Source organism: Astatotilapia calliptera, chromosome 2, assembly GCF_964374335.1.
Source record: "Astatotilapia calliptera chromosome 2, fAstCal68.1, whole genome shotgun sequence".
Classification (NCBI taxonomy): Eukaryota; Metazoa; Chordata; class Actinopteri; order Cichliformes; family Cichlidae; genus Astatotilapia; species Astatotilapia calliptera.
Window position 1 is genome coordinate 24,527,470 of NC_137423.1, and position 19,059 is coordinate 24,546,528.

Below are 19,059 nucleotides of genomic sequence, written 5' to 3' on the forward strand. Positions count from 1 at the left end.
TGCACTTCCTACAACAGTGGCAAAGGGCAAGCTTTATGAAGATGAAAGTAGTCAAAATTGTTACTTTTGTCTGAGCTGCATGGGTATTTCATTGAAGTTAAGTTGCAGACAGAGCCGAGAGGAAGCTAATTCGGATGATGACACTGATGCAAAGGAACGAAGTAGTTGGAGGTGAAGATGGAGAGGGCATGAGGGGATGAGACACAGTCAAGCTTTGAAGCCCAGAAGGAGGTACAGTGTCAGTGTAAATTGAGCGGGAGGAGGTAGATAGAGAGTAAGGGGCCAAAAAGAATAGGAAGAATGAGAAAAAGGGAGTGATGTAAGGGCTCAAACTAGATGCTATTCTGTGTGTGTGTGAGTATGTGAAGGGGGGGCAGAGAAAAAAAGTGCAGCGCAAATGAGTAGTACGAAGAGAGAGGGAGGGGGGGCTGCACAGAGGCTCTGCGGGGAGATCAACACAGCTGTGCAGAGAGACAGAGGGAGTTGCACAGATAGTGGAACAACCAGCAGTAAGACACAAAGGACCAAATATTAGATGCTTTAACGGTAGCCTGAAGACACACAGGGGTATATAATCAGAAGTAAACAAGAAAGTGGACCAATATCAGCCACTGGCAACACTTGGGATACAGGAAGGCAGAAGAGCACAGGAGGAAACAAAAGAGAGCTGAGAGAGAGCAGAAGAGTGACCAAGTGGAAATAAAAAGGAGGACATAAGAGCACGGCTGAGGCAGGTAAGAGTTAGAAATTTGTACGTAAGCAGTGTAAAAGAAAAAAAAGTAAACAGAAATGTTTATTTGAATGTAGATCCACATATAGGCAAGGTAGTATCTGACAATATGCTGTTGTGCAGTTCAATACATGGGAAAAGAGGATAAACCGGAAGACAGATGTGAGGACAAAGGGAAACATGCATGATGCAATGCAAAACTAACACAGCAGGCTTCAGCCTAAGCTTCAGAGCAGCCGGCGAAAAAAATGCATCCAAACAGGCGAATATGTTCACCTGACAACTACAACCTGATAACATTCTGTGCCATTTTGGTCCCTGGCGAAGGGGAATCAATAGTGTTGGTTCGCACAGTCATTTAGAATGGCACTTCAGTGTAAATAACGCATTGAAAATTAAATGCTGCTTTTCTAGACTGCTGGCAATATGGCGATATATTAGCTGCAGATTGCTTTGATGATAACTGAAGCACAATAACATGCAGGACAGATTTGCATGGTTCGGATGAAAGTATAAAGTGAAAGGACAGAAGTCTGTTACTGACAGTGAAATCAATCAGGGAAAGGAGGAGGAGGGGAAGGGTTTCCTGTGAGGATTTCTTCCTTGATGAGAGGGTTAGTTGAAGAATTCTGAAAAACAAAAAATGTGATCGAGGCCACATACATCAGCAGATCAGAGTAACTGCAATATTTAAAAAAATATTAATAAATAAAATAAATGTTAGATGTACATACATGCCTATCTAAACAAAATGTTTGTCTATGTGTGTGTATTTGTGTGTGTCTGCACGAGTGTGTGAAGGCATTGGAAACGCTACTAATATATAATATTGGAGCGAGTAATAGAGGTGGGGATCAATGCAAGTTTACAAAACATTTTAAAACTATCGTGTCAGGGTGAACGCGCAGTTATCTAACAAGAAACGAGTGAGGATGACTGCTGCGTTGCAGACTTCCACTGTGCTTTGTAGTCACATTTAGTTAGTTGCTGCCACCTTATGGTCAAACTGTGTCATCCCAATTAAATGAAAACAGCTCTTGTGTTTGTGTTTTAGTCCTCATCACATCTCTCTGACCTCTGCCAGCTGATCCAGGATGTCTGCCAACCTGTTACTCATCATCCTCCTGACCTTTACGCAGGGGTGAGTGACTCTGAGGTCAAAAAAGCACGCCCACTTGTTTGTCTCATTGTTTCTCTCATTTCCTTTTTCATTTTTCCCTGCTTTTATCAGGAGCTGTGCATTCCATAGCAACCACTGGGGTGAATGGAACGACTCCCAGCTTCTGCCAACAATACAAAAGCTCATGAAAGGCTATAACCGCTACCTCAGACCTAATTTCAATGGTATGAAGTTGCTTGAGACATTTATTTTTTAAGCTTTTTTTTTTAACTTTCTAAAAGTCGTCAGAGCTTCTGTGTCTTTCACTTAAGAGTGGACCAGTTGTACTGTTTCGCATGTGTGTCTCCTGAACAGAGGGCCCAGTGGAAATTGGAATGAGCCTTGATATCGCCAGCATTGATGCCATCTCTGAAATCAATATGGTACACCTTCTATTTTTGTCATCTGCGCGATCAAACGAGGGAGCAGGCGTCTTTATATGTTTTTTGTATCTTTTCAGGACTACACAGCGACAATCTTCCTCCGTCAGCGCTGGCGTGATGCTAGGCTGATGTTCCCAGGTAATGAGAGCGTGAGCGTGGACGGTCGCCTGGTGTCACTGCTCTGGATCCCTGACACTTTCATCCCAGACTCCAAGCGCTCCTTCCTGCACGATGTCACCGTGGAAAATCGCCTCATACGCATCTTCAGCAACGGAACTGTTCTCTATGCTCTTCGGTACATTTCTTTACCGAAGCTTTGACGCTCGCTGACAGCTGACATTTCACGCTGCTGGTCACAGACAAGAAGAAAACAAATCCAGTCAACCCCACACTGCTCTCACGTTCTATATAAAAAGAAAGGGGAAAAAATAACTAGGAGTATGACTAAAAAGCAAATGTCATCCCTCATTCATTCATCTCAGGGGTATGGCTCTGCATTCCTGTATGTTCTGCCCTTCAAACACTTAAGCCTTTGGCAGTGAAGATTTGCAGAGTTCCATATGAGTATTAAAAATCAGGCCAGGCTAATCTGTCAGCTCACACTTCCATATAACTTTTTTTTGACTAGACAGTTTGACAGATGAAAGAAAGGTCAGCTGTGTACAGTATGTTCAGTATCTTCCTTCTTCTTGAGTACCGAAACTGATTGATAGCTGGAGCCATCATCTGATTGTGTGGAGGTGATTGAATGTTGTAGAACTCGAGCAACCTGGCCTCATTTTTGCAATCCGACAACACTGTGCACATAATTCATATGTGAGACACAATGATGATACTCCAGATATAAGTCTTTTATCTCTTGGATGTTCATCAGGGGAGAAGAGTTCTTTATGTTCACTAATAATTAACATCCCCTGTTATAAATCAGCAGAGCTGCAGTCATTTCAGTTGGGTTTTTGAAGCTTGGTAATGAATGCCTGCTTTGAATGCCCAACAGCATCACGGCTACGATCGCCTGCAACATGGATCTGACTAAGTACCCTATGGATAGACAGGTGTGCACCCTTCAGCTGGAGAGCTGTGAGTATTTCACTGTGAGCTCCATTAACCATCAGTCATGTGTGTAGCTGGACATAAATCATCATCATCATCACTACTACCATTTTCATCAGCCTCTGTGTAGTGAGTATGAAACTGAAAGCCAGCTTTACACCAAGCACTTCACTAGCCAAAGGTTAACTACTCTTTGTCCTTTCAGGGGGGTATAACCTACAGGATGTGGTGTTCTACTGGACCAGAGGAAATGATTCAGTGAAGGGTTTGAACACACTGAGGCTGGCACAGTATAGTGTGGAGAGCTACTACACATCAGTGTCAGAGGCTGTGTACGAAACAGGTAACATATTTGAGCTCTCTGCATTTCCTTTGCATGTTAGGATTCATCCAATGGCAGCTGCTATTGGAGCACAAATGCACCACAGGATTGTTTAAATCTGTATTTTTTCCCTCGTTCTTTTTATGTCTCTTTATGTCCTTTGCAGGAAATTACCCCAAGCTGGTGCTGCATTTTGCACTGCGCAGAAATGTGCTCTTCTTCATCTTGGAGACGTATGTTCCCTCCATTCTGTTGGTGGTTCTGTCCTGGGTCTCTTTCTGGATCAGCCAGTCCTCTGTGCCAGCTAGGACCTGCATTGGTCAGTAGCAGACCTCACTCTTTTAGTCCAGGATTTTGGTAACTGTCCATAGAGTGACCATTTCCATATTAGAGGCTGCAGGATTTCATGTATTGGTTTTTCTTTGGTCATATGAAGTAGGGATGAGTTTTAGCATCCCACCTACTTGTAGCATAATTATAATAACAATACTTATATTATTAAATAATTGTTCTCAATATAACAACTATGATGTCTAATGTCTGAGGTTTTCTGACTCTAACCTATGAATAAAAAGGATAACTTCGACCTTAGTCACTAAATAACTCACCAAATGATCAGCAGCTGAAGACACCAATTATAGTAAAAAAGTGCACAAATACATGAATAAATAAGATAAGGGTAGCACGGCATTTACTTTGCTTACACTAATGTTTTGTAGGAGTAGCTAATGGATGATGGGCCTTCACATAAATAACTGGACATGACTAACTTGAGCTTGTTATATAATAATATACTACAGTATATTTCTAACTAGGCAGCTCATTCTAACTCTTGACAATACTTTAAAGATGTAACTCTTATTGGGATCAACTTGAAAGAAAGGCAGACGTCATGTAAAGTGAGGTCAGAGGTCAAGTGCGACATGATGTTTAGATGAAAAATAATGTGATAATTAGAATCCCCAAAAAGAGTATCATTTTCTTAATGTTGCCAATACAAACAAAGGCAGTAGAATTTTAAGCATCACTTTGAAGATAAAAGGCATTTTATGAAAGCTTGACTTTATTTGACCTTGAAGAAGTCAGAGGTCCAAAGTAAGGTCATACAGTGGCTTGCAAAAGTATTCGGCCCCCTTGAACTTTTCCACATTTTGTCACATTACAGCCACAAGCATGAATCAATTTTGTTGGAATTCCATGTGAAAGACCAATACAAAGTGGTGTACACGTGAGAAGTGGAACGAAAATCATACATGATTCCAAACATTTTTTACAAATAAATAATTGCAAAGTGGGGTGTGCGTAATTATTCAGCCCCCTGAGTCAGTACTTTGTAGAACCACCTTTTGCTGCAATTCCAGCTGCCAGTCTTTTAGGGTCTGTCTCTCTACCAGCTTTGCACATCTCGAGACTGAAATCCTTGCCCATTTTTCTTTGCAAAACAGCTCCAGCTCAGTCAGATTAGATGGACAGTGTTTGTGAACAGCAGTTTTCAGATCTTGCCACAGATTCTCGATTGGATTTAGATCTGGACTTTGACTGGGCCATTCTAACACATGGATATGTTTTGTTTTAAATCCTTCCATTGTTGCCCTGGCTTTATGTTTAGGGTCGTTGTCCTGCTGGAAGGTGAACCTCTGCCCCAGTCTCAAGTCTTTTGCAGACTCCAAGAGGGTTTCTTCCAAGATTGCCCTGTATTTGGCTCCATCCATCCTCCCATCAACTCTGACCAGCTTCCCTGTCCCTGCTGAAGAGAAGCACCCCCAGAGCATGATGCTGCCATATTTGACAGTGGGGATGGTGTGTTCAGAGTGATGTGCAGTGTTAGTTTTCCTCCACACATAGCGTTTTGCATTTTGGCCAAAAAGTTCCATTTTGGTCTCATCTGACCAGAGCAGCTTCTTCCACATGTTTGCTGTGTCCCCCACATGGCTTGTGGCAAACTGCAAACGGGACTTCTTATGGTTTTCTGTTAACAATGGCTTTCTTCTTGCCACTCTTCCATAAAGGCCAACTTTGTGCAGTGCACGACTAATAGTTGTCCTATGGACAGATTCCCCCACCTGAGCTGTAGATCTCTGCAGCTCGTCCACAGTCACCATGGGCCTCGTGGCTGCATTTCTGATCAGTGCTCTCCTTGTTCGGCCTGTGAGTTTAGGAGGACGGCCTTGTCTTGGTAGGTTCACAGTTGTGCCATACTCCTTCCATTTCTGAATGATCGCTTGAACAGTGCTCCGTGGGATGTTCAAGGCTTGGGAAATGTTTTTGTAGCCTAAGCCTGCTTTAAATTTCTCAATAACTTTATCCCTGACCTGTCTGGCGTGTTCTTTGGACTTCATGGTATTGTTGCTCCCAATATTCTGTTAGACAACCTCTGAGGCCGTCACAGAGCAGCTGTATTTGTACTGACATTAGATTACACACAGGTGCACTCTGTTTAGTCATTAGCACTCATCAGGCAATGTCTATGGGCAACTGACTGCACTCAGACCAAAGGGGGCTGAATAATTACGCACACCCCACTTTGCAGTTATTTATTTGTAAAAAATGTTTGGAATCATGTATGATTTTCGTTCCACTTCTCACGTGTACACCACTTTGTATTGGTCTTTCACATGGAATTCCAACAAAATTGATTCATGCTTGTGGCTGTAATGTGACAAAATGTGGGAAAGTTCAAGGGGGCCGAATACTTTTGCAAGCCACTGTATTGATGTGATTCACTATATGTTGTCAATACAAGAAATAAGAAAGATGGTTTTAAATAACTCTATATAGCATTACACTGATGTGTTAACAATACACTTCAATTCAATTCAATTCAATTTTATTTATATAGCGCCAAATCACAACAAAAGTCGCCTCAAGGCGCTTCATAGATACACACCACACTTGTAAGATTTTTGTCCATTTTTGACCAATAAATCATTGTGTTGACCTTGGAAACTTTAAGGCAAATATTTAATTGCTTGTTAACATGACCCCACTCAAGCAAATGTGACAGACAGACAGAATAAAATCACACACACACCCAAAAACATGACCTCCTTGATGATGGTAGATACAGAAATACATCACTGATTAAGATTTCACTGAAAAAAACATCAAGTTTTCTGTTTCCACATGTTTGTTTTCAATACAATTTCCCCATACACTGAGTATTTTCTAAGATCTGGATCCTTTAGTCTCACATCTACAGCAGCAGTGATGTTGTTTGCTTGAAGAAAATAATAAAGAGAATGCATAAACAAAAAAAGCCCCTGAAAGAAGAGCAAGAGTAGTGTGGAATGGACAAACTAAATATGTGTTTGCTTGATTTAATTGCTGGGACATGCTGGAAATAAAGAAAAAAATCCCAACCCTCTGATCTGTCTGCAGGAGTGACAACAGTGCTGACGATGACAACTCTGATGATGGGTGCCCGCACTTCCCTGCCCAATGCCAACTGTTTTATAAAGGCCATAGATGTTTATTTGGGCATCTGTTTCACCTTCATTTTTGGCGCACTGTTGGAGTATGCCTGCGCTCATTTTTACACCATGCAGCACCAGACCATTGAGGATTTATATCGGGTGAGACACATAACCATGACACAGATAAAAATGGAAAGATTCTCTGTTACTGTAAACATCAATCCATCGGTTTATCTGCCCATGTAACAGGACCTTCTGAGGGAGCTCAGCGAGTCTAATGGAAATGGCTCTATCCCCATCGTCAACTCCAGCCAGCCAAATCAGTCCGTGGAGATCGGCTCCACCGCAGAGGACTCCACGGAGCAGTCAGCGAACAGCGACACCAAGAACCACACAGGAACAAAAGAGAAGGCGCCAAATCAGGGCTGCGGCTTGTCGTCAGTGAGAGACGCATCACGTAAGGCGGCATCTGTCTTCATTGTGGAAAATCCACACAACATTGATCGCTATGCCCGCACAGTTTTCCCCACAGCATTCCTCTTTGTCAATATCCTGTACTGGCTTTATTATCTCTTTCTGTAAGTGCTCATTCCAAGCCGTGGAAAGTTTAATTTCACCAACCTGAAGCTGCTCTACCTCCTCATTTAAGATCCAACACCAGTCGCCATGGTCTGAATACGAACGGACCTGACACAGCTTATTTATTGGATGGCGAAAAATCAATTGGTCAGGACTACGCTCTGCAACAAGGGCCGTTATTGATTGTGTGCAAAGAGTTGGCTCCCAGCACATCAGCATGTAAGCATGGTAATGCAAAGCCTGTATTGTCTACTGACCAATCCATAGATCAAATGAGGAAGAGTTTAGAATGAATAGGATGCTGAACAGCACCACACAGTTGGTTGCTATGCATTGTTTGCATGAGACCATATACTGTATGATTATGTTTCGCCGTACAATGTGAAATTAAAAGCCTACATCAGTGACTGGAATGTGTCGGTGCATTTTATGAGAAGGAAATTCAGTCTGTGCTTAGTAACAAGTTAATTAAACAGGAATTGTTTGGGAAAATAAGAGACACATTTATTATTCCCTCATCCGGGTACGAGAACAGTAAAGTGCAACAGGCGACCACAGGTTTGGTAAGGAAGGTGTTAAAATGACATTTGATGATTTCATTAAAAGGAAAAGACAGATTTCTATCACTGATAGCACCACTTTGTTAGTAACTCAATGATCTGTAATGTAAGTATTCAGCTGTATTTAAATGTGTGCCAAAGAGGGTGATCAGGACAAGCATGGATTTACTTTGTTTTTTACCCAGAATCCTCTATGGCACGTACCCGAATACTGACTTCAGGCAGAAAAATGCACAAAAAGTTTTAGGCACTTAAAAGGAGTAGCAACATTAGGGATATGAGCCACTGTGGAGTCATTAAAGAAACATCAAGAAATAGAGAGACTGCTGCAGTAGATGGTATTATCTGAAGATTAGAGAGTCACTATGGGATTACTTGATGCAACTCAGAGAGCCTGAACCCCCAGAGGAACATACCTGCCAATTACCTTGGAAAACTGTGCCTAAAACTTTTGCACACTTTGTGATGAGGAATGAAGCGCTGTACAGTATTTTAAGTACAAACACATATAGAACAGTAGTTGGCGCTCATTATGTACAGGCAAAACAAAAAAGATTATGTCACCTAAAAGGCACATCATGGCTTAAACTGTCTTTCATTCTCAAAGCTTCCGATACGTCACATTGCTTTGGCCTTCTTTTTTCCCCTCACGACACCATTTAAACATTTCTGGCTCTTTTCCACACTACATTTTATTCATTTGTAGTGCTTTCCATACTTTTATGTTGCCTTTCTCTGCTGAACTTACCCTTCTTGATTTTTTTGTTTTCCTTTTCCAAAATTTTAAACTGCACCTTTCCAGAAAGTGAAAAGACTTGGCTACAGACCGTAAACAGTCGTTGGAAATATTCAGTAAGCTGTACCACCACCTAGTGGCTGATTTCTTTCATTACTGTTTATGCAGTTTCTCAGCAATCCAAAAAGGAAACAAGTCTTGACTTTCATTTATAAATGGCAAATTTTAGACAAAGGGTCCAAAGTCTCTTCCAGATATGCATTATTTCCCTCGTCATCCTAGGTTCCTTTCTTTGACTCCCATTCCTAGAGAAAGAAAATCAGATTTTTTTTTTTAATGATGTGAAAACGGATTTCAATTAATTTCACAGGAAACACAAAAGTGTACTTATATCATTAAATAGTTGTTTACAGTAATCTAACAGAATGAAAACCTAAAGCTTTTTGGGGGAAAAATGAAATGAAAAACAAGGTCATGGTGCACTAAATTGTATTCACTCGTCTGCCTTCACACACATATGAACTTGAGTGACTTCTCATTCTGAAGCCATTAATATGACATTGGCCCACCCACTGATGCTATAACAGCTTCAACGTTTCTAGGAAGACTTTCCAAAAGGTTTAGAAATGTGTTTATGGGAATTTTTGCCCATTCTTCCAGCGGCAGACACTGATGTTGGATTGAGTCTCCGCCCAATTCATCCCAAAGGTGTTGTGTTGGGTTGAGGTCAGGACTCTGTCTTTATGGTCCTTACTTTGTGCACTGGTGCACAGTTATGTTGTAACAGGAAGCAGTCTACAGTCCAGTGGCAGAATGCTTCACACCACTGCGCCTGACACTTTGAATCGAGCTTGGTGATGTAAGGCTTGGATGGAGCCCTTTCCATGACACTCTCTCCACACTATTCTTGAGCTAATCTGAAGGCCACATCAGAGGTCTGTAGCAGGAAGCTGACAAGCTCTGTGCACTACGTGCCTCTGACCCCACTCTGTGATCTTACATGGCCTACCACTTCATGGCTGAGTTGCTGTTATTTCTAATCACTTCCACTTTGTTATAAAACCACTAACAGCGGACTGTGGAATATTTAGTAGTGAGGAAATTTCACGACTGGGCTTTTTTCATAGGTCCTGAGCTCCTGAGAGCGACCCATTCTTTCACAAATGTTTTTAGAAGCATAAATAGGTGCTTGACTTAATACACCTGTGGCCATGAAAGTCAATGGAACAATATGGTGTATTTGTAATGCTTCAATTTTGCAATACACTTTTTTTTATTGCTGCTTCCTCGTAGACCGCCTCACATTTCATTAACACATAGAGCCACTAATATCTACATTGAGTGCACTATCATATGATGACTATCTATTTATGTGCGAACTGTGAAAAACCCATTAGATGATGGTACATGCCGCGGTGACTCTATTAACTCCCTGAGGAGACTGAAAAGAAAACATGACAATACACGACAAGCTGAGCAACTGAACTGCGTGCAGCAGAACGGATGAATTTCATCACTATTACCTTTGCTTTCTGCATGACAGTTCCAGTACAAGAAGCGTAAACAGACGGTGGCCTCCTACGCAGCTCTGCGGCACAATTTACTGGTAAAGAATCACTGTAGATATTCTGGATCTTCTTGCTAGAAGCCTGGACAATATAGAAAAAGGATAGAAGTATTTAAAAATCTTTGTATGCAGAGGGCCTGTCTTTCTACATTAAGCATAAGCGGTACCTGAACAGGAGGTTTAGCCTCCGCTGATGCCCCCAGGGTTCCTCCTGCCAGGCTCTTATTTAGGTTTTCTTTGACCTGAGTCAGTTGAAGTTCCAGGTCCACCCTCTCTGCCTCTTTAGCTCGACAGGCCTCCTCCAACTGAGCCACACGCTTGTTCAGGAAGGACTTCCTCTTATCTGCCACACAGATTCACAGAAATAGATCAAAACAATAAGATACGCATTTGTACGTTCATATCCTTTGCATTATAAATAAGTCTTAAAATTCCAGTTTTCAAAATAAAGCACTTACTCAAGTTCTAAATTTATTGATTTTACAATAAATCAATCTCAATCTCAAGAGAAATTTTTTTTGTTTATTTTGGGTTTTTTTTAATTTATCTAGCGATGAAATTTATTAGACCACCTGTTAAAAAAAAGCGAGAAAACAAAAATATTCTAGAAATTTGCCCAAAACTTGTTTAAGACTAAAAAAAGGAGAAAAAGTTGTATCATTATTTAAGACGCAAATAGCAAACTGAATTCACATTTTTAAAGCCACCGGACTTCTGTATTTGGAAATTAACCAAGAATAACATTCAACCACTAAAACACATTTTTAGTATAAACTTATTTTTAATAATAATGTGCTATCACTTTTTGTTTTTACTTTATTTTGTAAAACAGTATAGTCGAATATTACTGGATAACAACAATAATTATATTTTAGCATTAAAAGTACAATTTCAAGTAAAAGACTTACACATACTGCTCAACTAGCCTGAAACAAGTTATTAACATTAAAAAAATATTTCAACAACTGCAGCATAAACCTCACAATGCAGGATGCTGTTATAAATTTTTTAAGCACTGTATAAAAAAATCGAATCTAATTATGAAACCTAAAAATACTACTTAGATGTTTTTAAAGAAAACATTTTGCTTCATTAAAATGTGTTGATGATCTAAAATGTAATAGGTTTCATATAGTTGTGTTTCTGTGGCACAGTTATGATTGTTTCCTCTGCCTCTGCTGGAAGCACGCCACACAGTACTAGAGGAAATTAGGTAATTAGAGATAGCAGACATTTTTTTCATAAGCATGTTGTTTCATGTAATAATTTTAATACAAATGCTGCATGGGAAACTTCTGCTCTTTCATGGCCTTATAATAAAGGAGGTCACAATGCGGGGTCATATAAAGAGCCGTGATGCGTTATGATGTAAAGGACGTCTGGCAAATTTGCACAAACACACCAATGAATCCTGCAAAAATAAGACTAAAATCCTCCCATGTTTTTTTTTTTTTGTGCCTTGTAACTATGTCTTCATACATTAGTTAATCATCGAGAGGGTACATGCATGTTTTAGTTGTGTTTTTCATTTTGGGACTGCTTCAACAATAAAGAGCAACCATTCATGCCTGACTTTATATCTTCTTACCTGCAGCTGTCTTCAGCTCTTCTTTCAGCTCTCTCTTCTGCTGTCGGAGGGTTACTAGTGCATTACGTATGCCATCTCGCTCTTTCTCCAGCTCCTCTTTTTCTCTCAGGTAGCGTTTGGCATCTTCTTCTGCTCGCGTTTTCCCATACCTCCCGTACTGGCTGGTATCTGGATGAGAGCAAAGGTTAAAGGTCAGATGTACAGGGGTTATGGGAATAAGACAAAACCCTCTCACGGCAGCCTGTCTGCATAATTAATGCTATGCTCTCCGTGGGGGCAATATGAAGCTGCCTGTAAGTGTCACATGGATGTAGAGCATGGTCGTTTTTTACAACAGGCCAGAGAGAGACAGCGTTCATTTTTCTAGAAATTGTGTGGCTTTAATATTAGAGAACATAATATTTTTGTGTTCATGTCCCATTTATGTTTCAGAGGATGTTTGATTTTTCTTTCTTTCTTTAAGCATCAGACATTAAACTTACTATCTTACCATGCTCCACTCACCCCAAAGCAAACCCTAACCTATAATGGCCATAATACAGCGTTGTAAATTCAAGGAAACCCGGTGATATGGTTGCAGGAATTAAAGATAAACACACACACTCCTGCGGGGTAAGAGGTCAGAGGGTGAGGCAGCAGATCTAATGCGAGTGTCCAATAAATCTCAGGTTACATCCTGCAGCTCTCAGCCCATGGAAAGCGCGGCTTCTTTGATGTGCCAGAAGGTGACAGCGAAGACCACAGCGGAGACGCGGCAAGAAGAGGAACCCTCGCTAGAAATCCGCACTGATATCACTTTTCTGTAACTCAGACGCTCATCTCCTTCACTTGTGCAGCAGAGAGCGAATGACAAAAGGGAGCAAATGGGAGAGGCCAGAGCAGAGGGAATGGAATATGGGCGGAAAGTGAGAAGATGATTGAGTGAAGAGAAGAAAAGAAGAAATACTGAGCCAGATGACTGCTCAAATTTTATGACTGCCAGTGCTTAAGCCCACAACTCGAAGGAGTGTAAGCTATATGAGCTCAAGAGCACTGGAATCTATGACTTAGTGAAATATTGATGTATTAAGAAGAATTATTTCTCCCCCCCACCACAGTATTTTGAGCTGTTTTTATGGGGTTTTTTTTAATCACACAGATGTAAATCAAGGATCAGTATAAAATAGAAAAAATACTTAATATAACAACAAAGTATATTAATAAACTCAGCCTGTAAGTTAATAAATGTGAAGTCAGCTCCTTTCAAAGTAGTTGAAAAAAGACACCAGCACTGCTCATAAGGCTGCACATTAAACAATAAATGGCAATGTTTCAAAGTTGTAAAGCAATATTTTAAGTTTCATACTGACAGAACAATAAAAAAAGACAATTGCCTTAAAAATTGTTTAAAACAATCAGTTTACCACAAATGTAACAAGTCAGGAGACAGTTTAGTCACACTCCGAAGAGGGGCGTTTAAAGATGTCTTCCTTTTTATTTAGGAAGCATTGAATTAAAAGCTAAGTATGTAAATAAAATAGAGGATTTTTTGTTGCTCTTTGGAAAATCCTAGAATTTATTTCACAAGGTTAGACTCAGCACCACTTGATGAACTGCAAGTCACACTGGAAAACAAACTGAGCACACTTACGTGAGCCTATTCGCTTCAGGGAGACTAATGGTTTGGTTCTGTCAGAGTCGCTGCTTGAGAAACTTGAGCGCCGTTTCCCTGTATTCCCAGACTGCTGCCTGCGGTTCTCTCCTGACTGGGTGGAGCAGAGAGAGGGCGGGGGGAGTGACAGATGTGGGAAGAGTGAGGGCAGATCAAGAAAAGTTAAATTTGTTTATCAGGATATGCAGTGAACGTGTCTCGGGATTTAGTGATTTGAGACTGCTGTGGTGTGCGTGTGTGTGTTTTTGGTTGTAGGTGGTGAGAGGCATGTGTTTAAAGTGCATGTTAATGGGGTTAAGAAAGGAGTTTACAGGCTGTGAAACTGCTATGACCTCTTGCCTTCCTGTCACCAGTCAGAGCACTTTATCTTTTTTTTTCCTAATGCGGACACCCTGATCTTTCTGTGGTAAAAAAAAAAGGCATCATTGATAGGAGTGCAGCAGAGCACTGTCTATTTATTTGGGTGACTGATGGGATGTCAGACAGCGAAAACCCAAACAGCTGCATGCCCATACATCTTCTGATCTGGTCACATCAAAGTTAACGCGTGATTTCTGAGCGTGAGCGTCCTGCTTACCTGCAGATCCTCGTTAGGTACCTCATCGTATGTTCTAGAATCTGTGGAGGTGCTGCTGGAGGAGGTAGCCCACCTAGTTTGAGAGACAACAGACAAAGTAAATTTACATAAAAATGATGTAAGCAAAAACATCGCTGCTTTGGTTGATGGCCTAGCTTTGAACTTGTCCATGGATCCTGACCCCCTTCCGCTTCATCTCACTCACAGGAAGGAATGCCGCGCAGCATCACGGATGTTAGCAATGGTTTCCACATCTACATAGTCGTAATGCAGTGATTCTGGGTCTGTCGCAGAGCCCATTTCTGCCAGGAGGAGACCGAGCCACCGTCCAAGCTCCTCTGAGCTGCTTGCCTGACAATTTAAAAGAAAGGCATTGGATAAATAAATAAATAATCAAGTTTAATATTCAATCTACTTAAAGACTGTGGTGATGTATGGGATGTGAATGGTCGTGTGATATGCACGTTAGTATGCATTCGGATTATTTCTGAAGCTTTTGTACAGATCGTGATTGTTTTTGCTTTGCAGGTATTCGAGTGGATGAGAGAAACATCTGGCTCATTAGCTGATAATTGCTTCACAGTCTGTTTATCTGAGCTCTTTTCACTGAAACAGCTGCCCAGTGCTGACCGAGTCGAGCTGACGAGAGTGATGAGATTGAATCAAAACATTAACCCGATAATAAGCCTACCACCTCTGTTGGGCAGATGGAGACTGTTGAGCTGGTTAAAAATATCTCCCTGCTTATGTTCTTATGAAAGATGACTCTTTTCAATTCTCACAGATTCGACCATTCTGGTAATATCGTGCAGCTTTGAAATAATCAAACAAGAAGCACACCTCCAGGGCAGCCACTTCTGTGCTGTCCCGTAAGACACGGAAGGCAAAGGGGTGCTTGGGTCCGAGTCCCGGAACCACCTCACAGCCGTGGAGAGGAAGGGAAGGGAGAGACATCCGAGGATCTCCTTTGTCGTTGTAGAAGTGCAGGGCACCTCTGCACACGCAGCACCACTGCTCCCGCCACACCTGGTTCACCAGCACTGACAAATGGCCTGCATAGTGAGGAGAAAAGGAAGAGTTACGCATTCCGCAAACTTGGACTCCTGAAGCACGACATTGAAGCGGGCTCTGACCTTGCCGAGGATCGCTGTATGTCCGTGGGTCACTTGTCCGAGTTGACTTCTTCTTTGAGAAGCTGATGATGCGTGTGATCTTACGCCCCGCAGCAAAAGGACCCCGTTTCACCTTACCTAAAAAAAAAAATTAAAAAGAGTTCAAAATCAGATGCTTTTGTTTGGATTTATCTGTGTCGTTTGGGAACTGTATTCCCAATCTGTTTTATTTTATCAACATGTTTCAACAGAATCCTTCCCATCTCATATGGCATAAATGCAGCAATATGGAAGAGTCACACAAATTACATCCCAGCAACCTCTAATTGGAACAGCTGCAATGCTTTAAGACTGCGTGCATCTCTGCCTTACCATTCTCTCTGCAGTTCTCTCCAGCTGACACGCCCACACTGTCTGAATCTGATGTGTTCCTCTCCGCAGACAACCTCTGCAGAAGCAAACACGCCAACACAAGGTTAGATTTTATCAGGGCCCAAGGTTTCATTCTAAGCTAAGCTGGTCTACACTTGCCTTTGACTAATAAAGAGCTAAATAACTATACTTTAAAGGCATTTCTTCTCATACATATCCACCTTCTTAGACGTCTTTCTGTCATGCTGTTTCCTAAATACAAACACATGGCATAATTAAACAAATAGTCTCCTTCCAGCTCTATATGGGCTCCCCTTGTTTTAGTATTTGTTTTTGTATGAGAGCCTGTTGCAGATTGTGATCTAATAAACTCCTAAAGAGGATGTGCCTCTTCCGACATTGGCTCACCACCACCTCCGTCAACGAAGTCTTAACTCCTAATTACCCTGCTTATCTCCTCTTTGTTCTGCGAGCCAAACACAGGTATCTGTGTTGAGCCAAACAATTGTTTAGGAAAATTGATGCTGACAGCACAATTGCTGCTTGCTGCTGAGCATTCCTCGCCTCAGCTGCTGTAAGGAAGAATTACGGACTTCGGGGATATAACAAAAAAAAACCCCACAAGGATACACTCACATAAACATCCTCTCTCTCACGCTTACCTTATCAAGTTCACATTTTCTGAGAATGACAGGAGATGCCGATTCCTCGGGTGCTGCGCTCTGACTGCTCACCTCTCTGACAACCTGCGGGAAAGTTTGCACTTATCACTCTGGACTGGATGCTAACCCCCCCCCCCCCCTCGATAGACCATTGATGATTGGCAGCTATACCAGAGGAAAATACATGACTCCTGCATAAAATTGCAGCATGCTAAAATTACCGTAAGCCACGTGTGGGCCTGCTCTTTGCTCTGTACCGCCAGCACCAGCGCGTCCCCATTGGGTAAGGTAAAGCGAAGCTCATGATGCTTCCTCTTGGTGTCTTTGGGGACGTAGACTACAGTGCATTGGGGCAGCAGCAGGTCCACGTAGGGGGACATGTCTTTGGAACTCTTATAACACTGCACAAAGAACAAAATGTGGTACGTGTGAGGGGGGAAAAAAGGAAAGATACATAAGTAAAGAACATCCTTTAAGGAAGATGAGAAAGTGCAGCATCTCACTTGTAGCCTGTTGTCCCGTATGACAGTGAGCTGCTTGGCCCACTGCCCAAAGCGTTTTTTACGCAGCAGGAAGGCACAAATGCGACAGTCCCTGGCAGGAGGCATGGAGCTCTCATCGGAGGGCCACTGATGAGTAAGCCGGACGCTCGGGCTCCTCTCTTCCTCGTCTTCCTCGTAGGACTCGTAAGAACTGCTCAGAGCATCAGAATCATTGTCTGTTGAAGCAATGAGAAAGACAGAGAGAGGGAAAATGTCAGCTTTATTTGTTGGAAAAACGCAGGATTTATCCGGCGATCCTGGAAACGTGTGGGTGTTCTCACAGGAGTTTTTGCGACGTAGGTTTGAGCAGGTAGTGGGGTATTGGTTTTCTGTATCTTCATAGCCATCTTCTATAGAGTTAGGAGGGCTGGACCTTACTGGAAAGGGAAGGAAAAAATGCAATTTAGCTTTTGTTGCGCTAATTATCTGTGGTACATCCTGCTATATGATTGTGTTCATATCAATTATATCCTGTGCATGGAAAATTCTAGAACACTAAGGTCACTGAGTTCAACTGAGGTGGGAACATGCTGACCTCTTGTTATTATATACTCAGGCATCTTGCCAGGGCCCAGGGGCACTGCTTCTTCGTAGTACTCCTCTGGAGGAGGGGTTGTGGGCAGCGGGGGTGGCGAGTCAGCTGAGTGTGGGGCGACACAGCTCTGCTAAGGGAGACACATAAATATAAACAAAGCTCTCAAATTTCCTCTATAGCCAAAAAGGCCAAAAGAGCTACATAATCAAAGAGACGCACAGAATAACCCTGTAAAAAATTCCATAAATTAGACGCATGGGCTCTGGGCGGATCCCCAAGTCTTCACTCGTCCAGCAGTTTACAGAGCAATGAGCATGTCGAGCAAAGGGAAAACCCCACAATATGGAACACAGTCTCTGGTTTTCATCGCCTCTTTTGGATTTGCAATTTGCAAAGTGCAACTGGGGCAGCGAGTGCTGAAAAGACTGATATTAAACAGCTTACAGCCCACACACGGAATCCTTTCACCTTCAGGACTTTAAGCCAATATTTAGTTAATTTCCAAAATATGAGTTCTCATATTTTCTCATATTTTTCACTTGCCTTTTTCGAAGTTTCAGTTTGTGCATTCTTGTTTTCTTTCACATCATCAGAAACATCCTTTAGGTCTCCAAGCTCACAATCTTAAAAAAAAGAGACATTCATTTATTCTCGTTATGTTAAGGGCAGGGAATTTGCATAAGTGGCTTTCATTTGATCTCACTATGGTGGAGCTCACCAAATGTCTCAAAGAGAGACTCTACAAAGCTCGTGCCATTTCTGTACACTGATGAGTTCATGTAGATGTAGTCTGTTCCTGACACTAGAGGGGAGGAAGAAGAAAACACAGGCAGCAGTAAGTTAAAAAAAAAACAGCATTAAAAAAAAACAAACCTTATGTGTGCAATCATTCAGAACTTAGTGTAAAAATGAATTTCCTTCCTCTCTGTTACCTGATGGCTCTATCTGCTGCAGGAGGTTCCGCACTGAGGTCTTCTTCTCCTGGGTGGTGGAGCTGAGGTTCTCCTGGTCCAGCATCTTCAGCAGCACGCCCAGCTCACTCACCAACACCTCCATTGCTGCGCAGAGAGGAGGGCAAATGGTCAAAGGGGTGTGTGAGTATATGTGCAAGCATTTGTGTATAATTAGAGAGGGCAAAGGTCAGACTAGCAAGTCTAAACAAATCCCTGGTGTATGTCCAACAGGCTCTTTCTGCTTTGCTTTCCCCTCGTCCTTCTTTCAATTTGTGTCACTCTGCTTCACAGTTTGTCAATATCCATCAGCCATCTCATCACTGAGTCTCCTTTCTATCTCCCTCTGTCTATCCAGACTAAACAATGCCAAGAGGCTTCAGTCACAGGAAACATGTCTGCTAATTGCTCATTAACCCTGTAAATATGTGAATTTGGATAACAGCAAAGGAACTTCCTGAAAAAAGCTCTAAAATTCTGCGGATTCACAAACTCAAATTTGAATCAACATTTAAGTGACAGAAAAACTAGATTTTTGTCCCCCTGGCCCTCTAAAAGAACAAACAGA

At 41.9% G+C, this 19,059-nt stretch overlaps 2 protein-coding genes across 9 annotated transcripts in view; one reads left to right on the forward strand and one right to left on the reverse strand.

The window, feature by feature from the left end:
- The first annotated feature begins 420 nt into the window (after positions 1 to 420).
- gabrp (gamma-aminobutyric acid type A receptor subunit pi) lies at positions 421 to 8,046 on the forward strand. Of its 3 annotated transcripts, none has more exons than XM_080306541.1 (10): positions 421 to 734; positions 1,765 to 1,871; positions 1,962 to 2,074; positions 2,205 to 2,272; positions 2,350 to 2,567; positions 3,270 to 3,352; positions 3,531 to 3,668; positions 3,814 to 3,966; positions 7,026 to 7,219; positions 7,310 to 8,046. In XM_080306541.1, exons 2-10 carry the CDS (start codon positions 1,825 to 1,827, stop codon positions 7,640 to 7,642), a joined length of 1,347 nt encoding a protein of 448 aa, XP_080162667.1. In that variant the 5' UTR covers positions 421 to 734; positions 1,765 to 1,824; the 3' UTR covers positions 7,643 to 8,046. The 3 variants fall into 3 exon arrangements, with proteins under 3 accessions (XP_080162667.1, XP_080162678.1, XP_026044766.1); XM_080306552.1 differs by having other exon boundaries at positions 1,815 to 1,871; XM_026188981.2 differs by having other exon boundaries at positions 422 to 734; positions 1,785 to 1,871.
- The window catches only part of afap1l1a (actin filament associated protein 1-like 1a), a 28,097-nt gene continuing 15,494 nt past the window's right edge, over positions 6,457 to 19,059 (reverse strand). For 3 of the 6 annotated variants that reach the window (XM_080306486.1, XM_080306482.1, XM_026188956.2), the window contains exons 2-19: positions 18,474 to 18,599; positions 18,260 to 18,343; positions 18,085 to 18,164; positions 17,542 to 17,668; positions 17,288 to 17,383; positions 16,968 to 17,182; positions 16,686 to 16,865; positions 16,465 to 16,548; positions 15,803 to 15,878; positions 15,452 to 15,568; positions 15,159 to 15,370; positions 14,524 to 14,669; positions 14,319 to 14,391; positions 13,721 to 13,835; positions 12,091 to 12,258; positions 10,670 to 10,845; positions 10,459 to 10,584; positions 6,457 to 9,240 (exon numbers count right to left, since the gene is read on the reverse strand). In XM_080306486.1, the coding sequence (XP_080162612.1) occupies positions 9,214 to 9,240; positions 10,459 to 10,584; positions 10,670 to 10,845; positions 12,091 to 12,258; positions 13,721 to 13,835; positions 14,319 to 14,391; positions 14,524 to 14,669; positions 15,159 to 15,370; positions 15,452 to 15,568; positions 15,803 to 15,878; positions 16,465 to 16,548; positions 16,686 to 16,865; positions 16,968 to 17,182; positions 17,288 to 17,383; positions 17,542 to 17,668; positions 18,085 to 18,164; positions 18,260 to 18,343; positions 18,474 to 18,599 (2,228 nt within the window). In that variant the 3' untranslated portion in view covers positions 6,457 to 9,213. Of the gene's footprint in view, positions 9,241 to 10,458; positions 10,585 to 10,669; positions 10,846 to 12,090; positions 12,259 to 13,720; positions 13,836 to 14,318; positions 14,392 to 14,523; positions 14,670 to 15,158; positions 15,371 to 15,451; positions 15,569 to 15,802; positions 15,879 to 16,464; positions 16,549 to 16,685; positions 16,866 to 16,967; positions 17,183 to 17,287; positions 17,384 to 17,541; positions 17,672 to 18,084; positions 18,165 to 18,259; positions 18,344 to 18,473; positions 18,600 to 19,059 lie in introns of all 6 variants that reach the window. The other 3 variants (XM_026188965.2, XM_080306477.1, XM_026188946.2) reach the window with 1 other exon arrangement.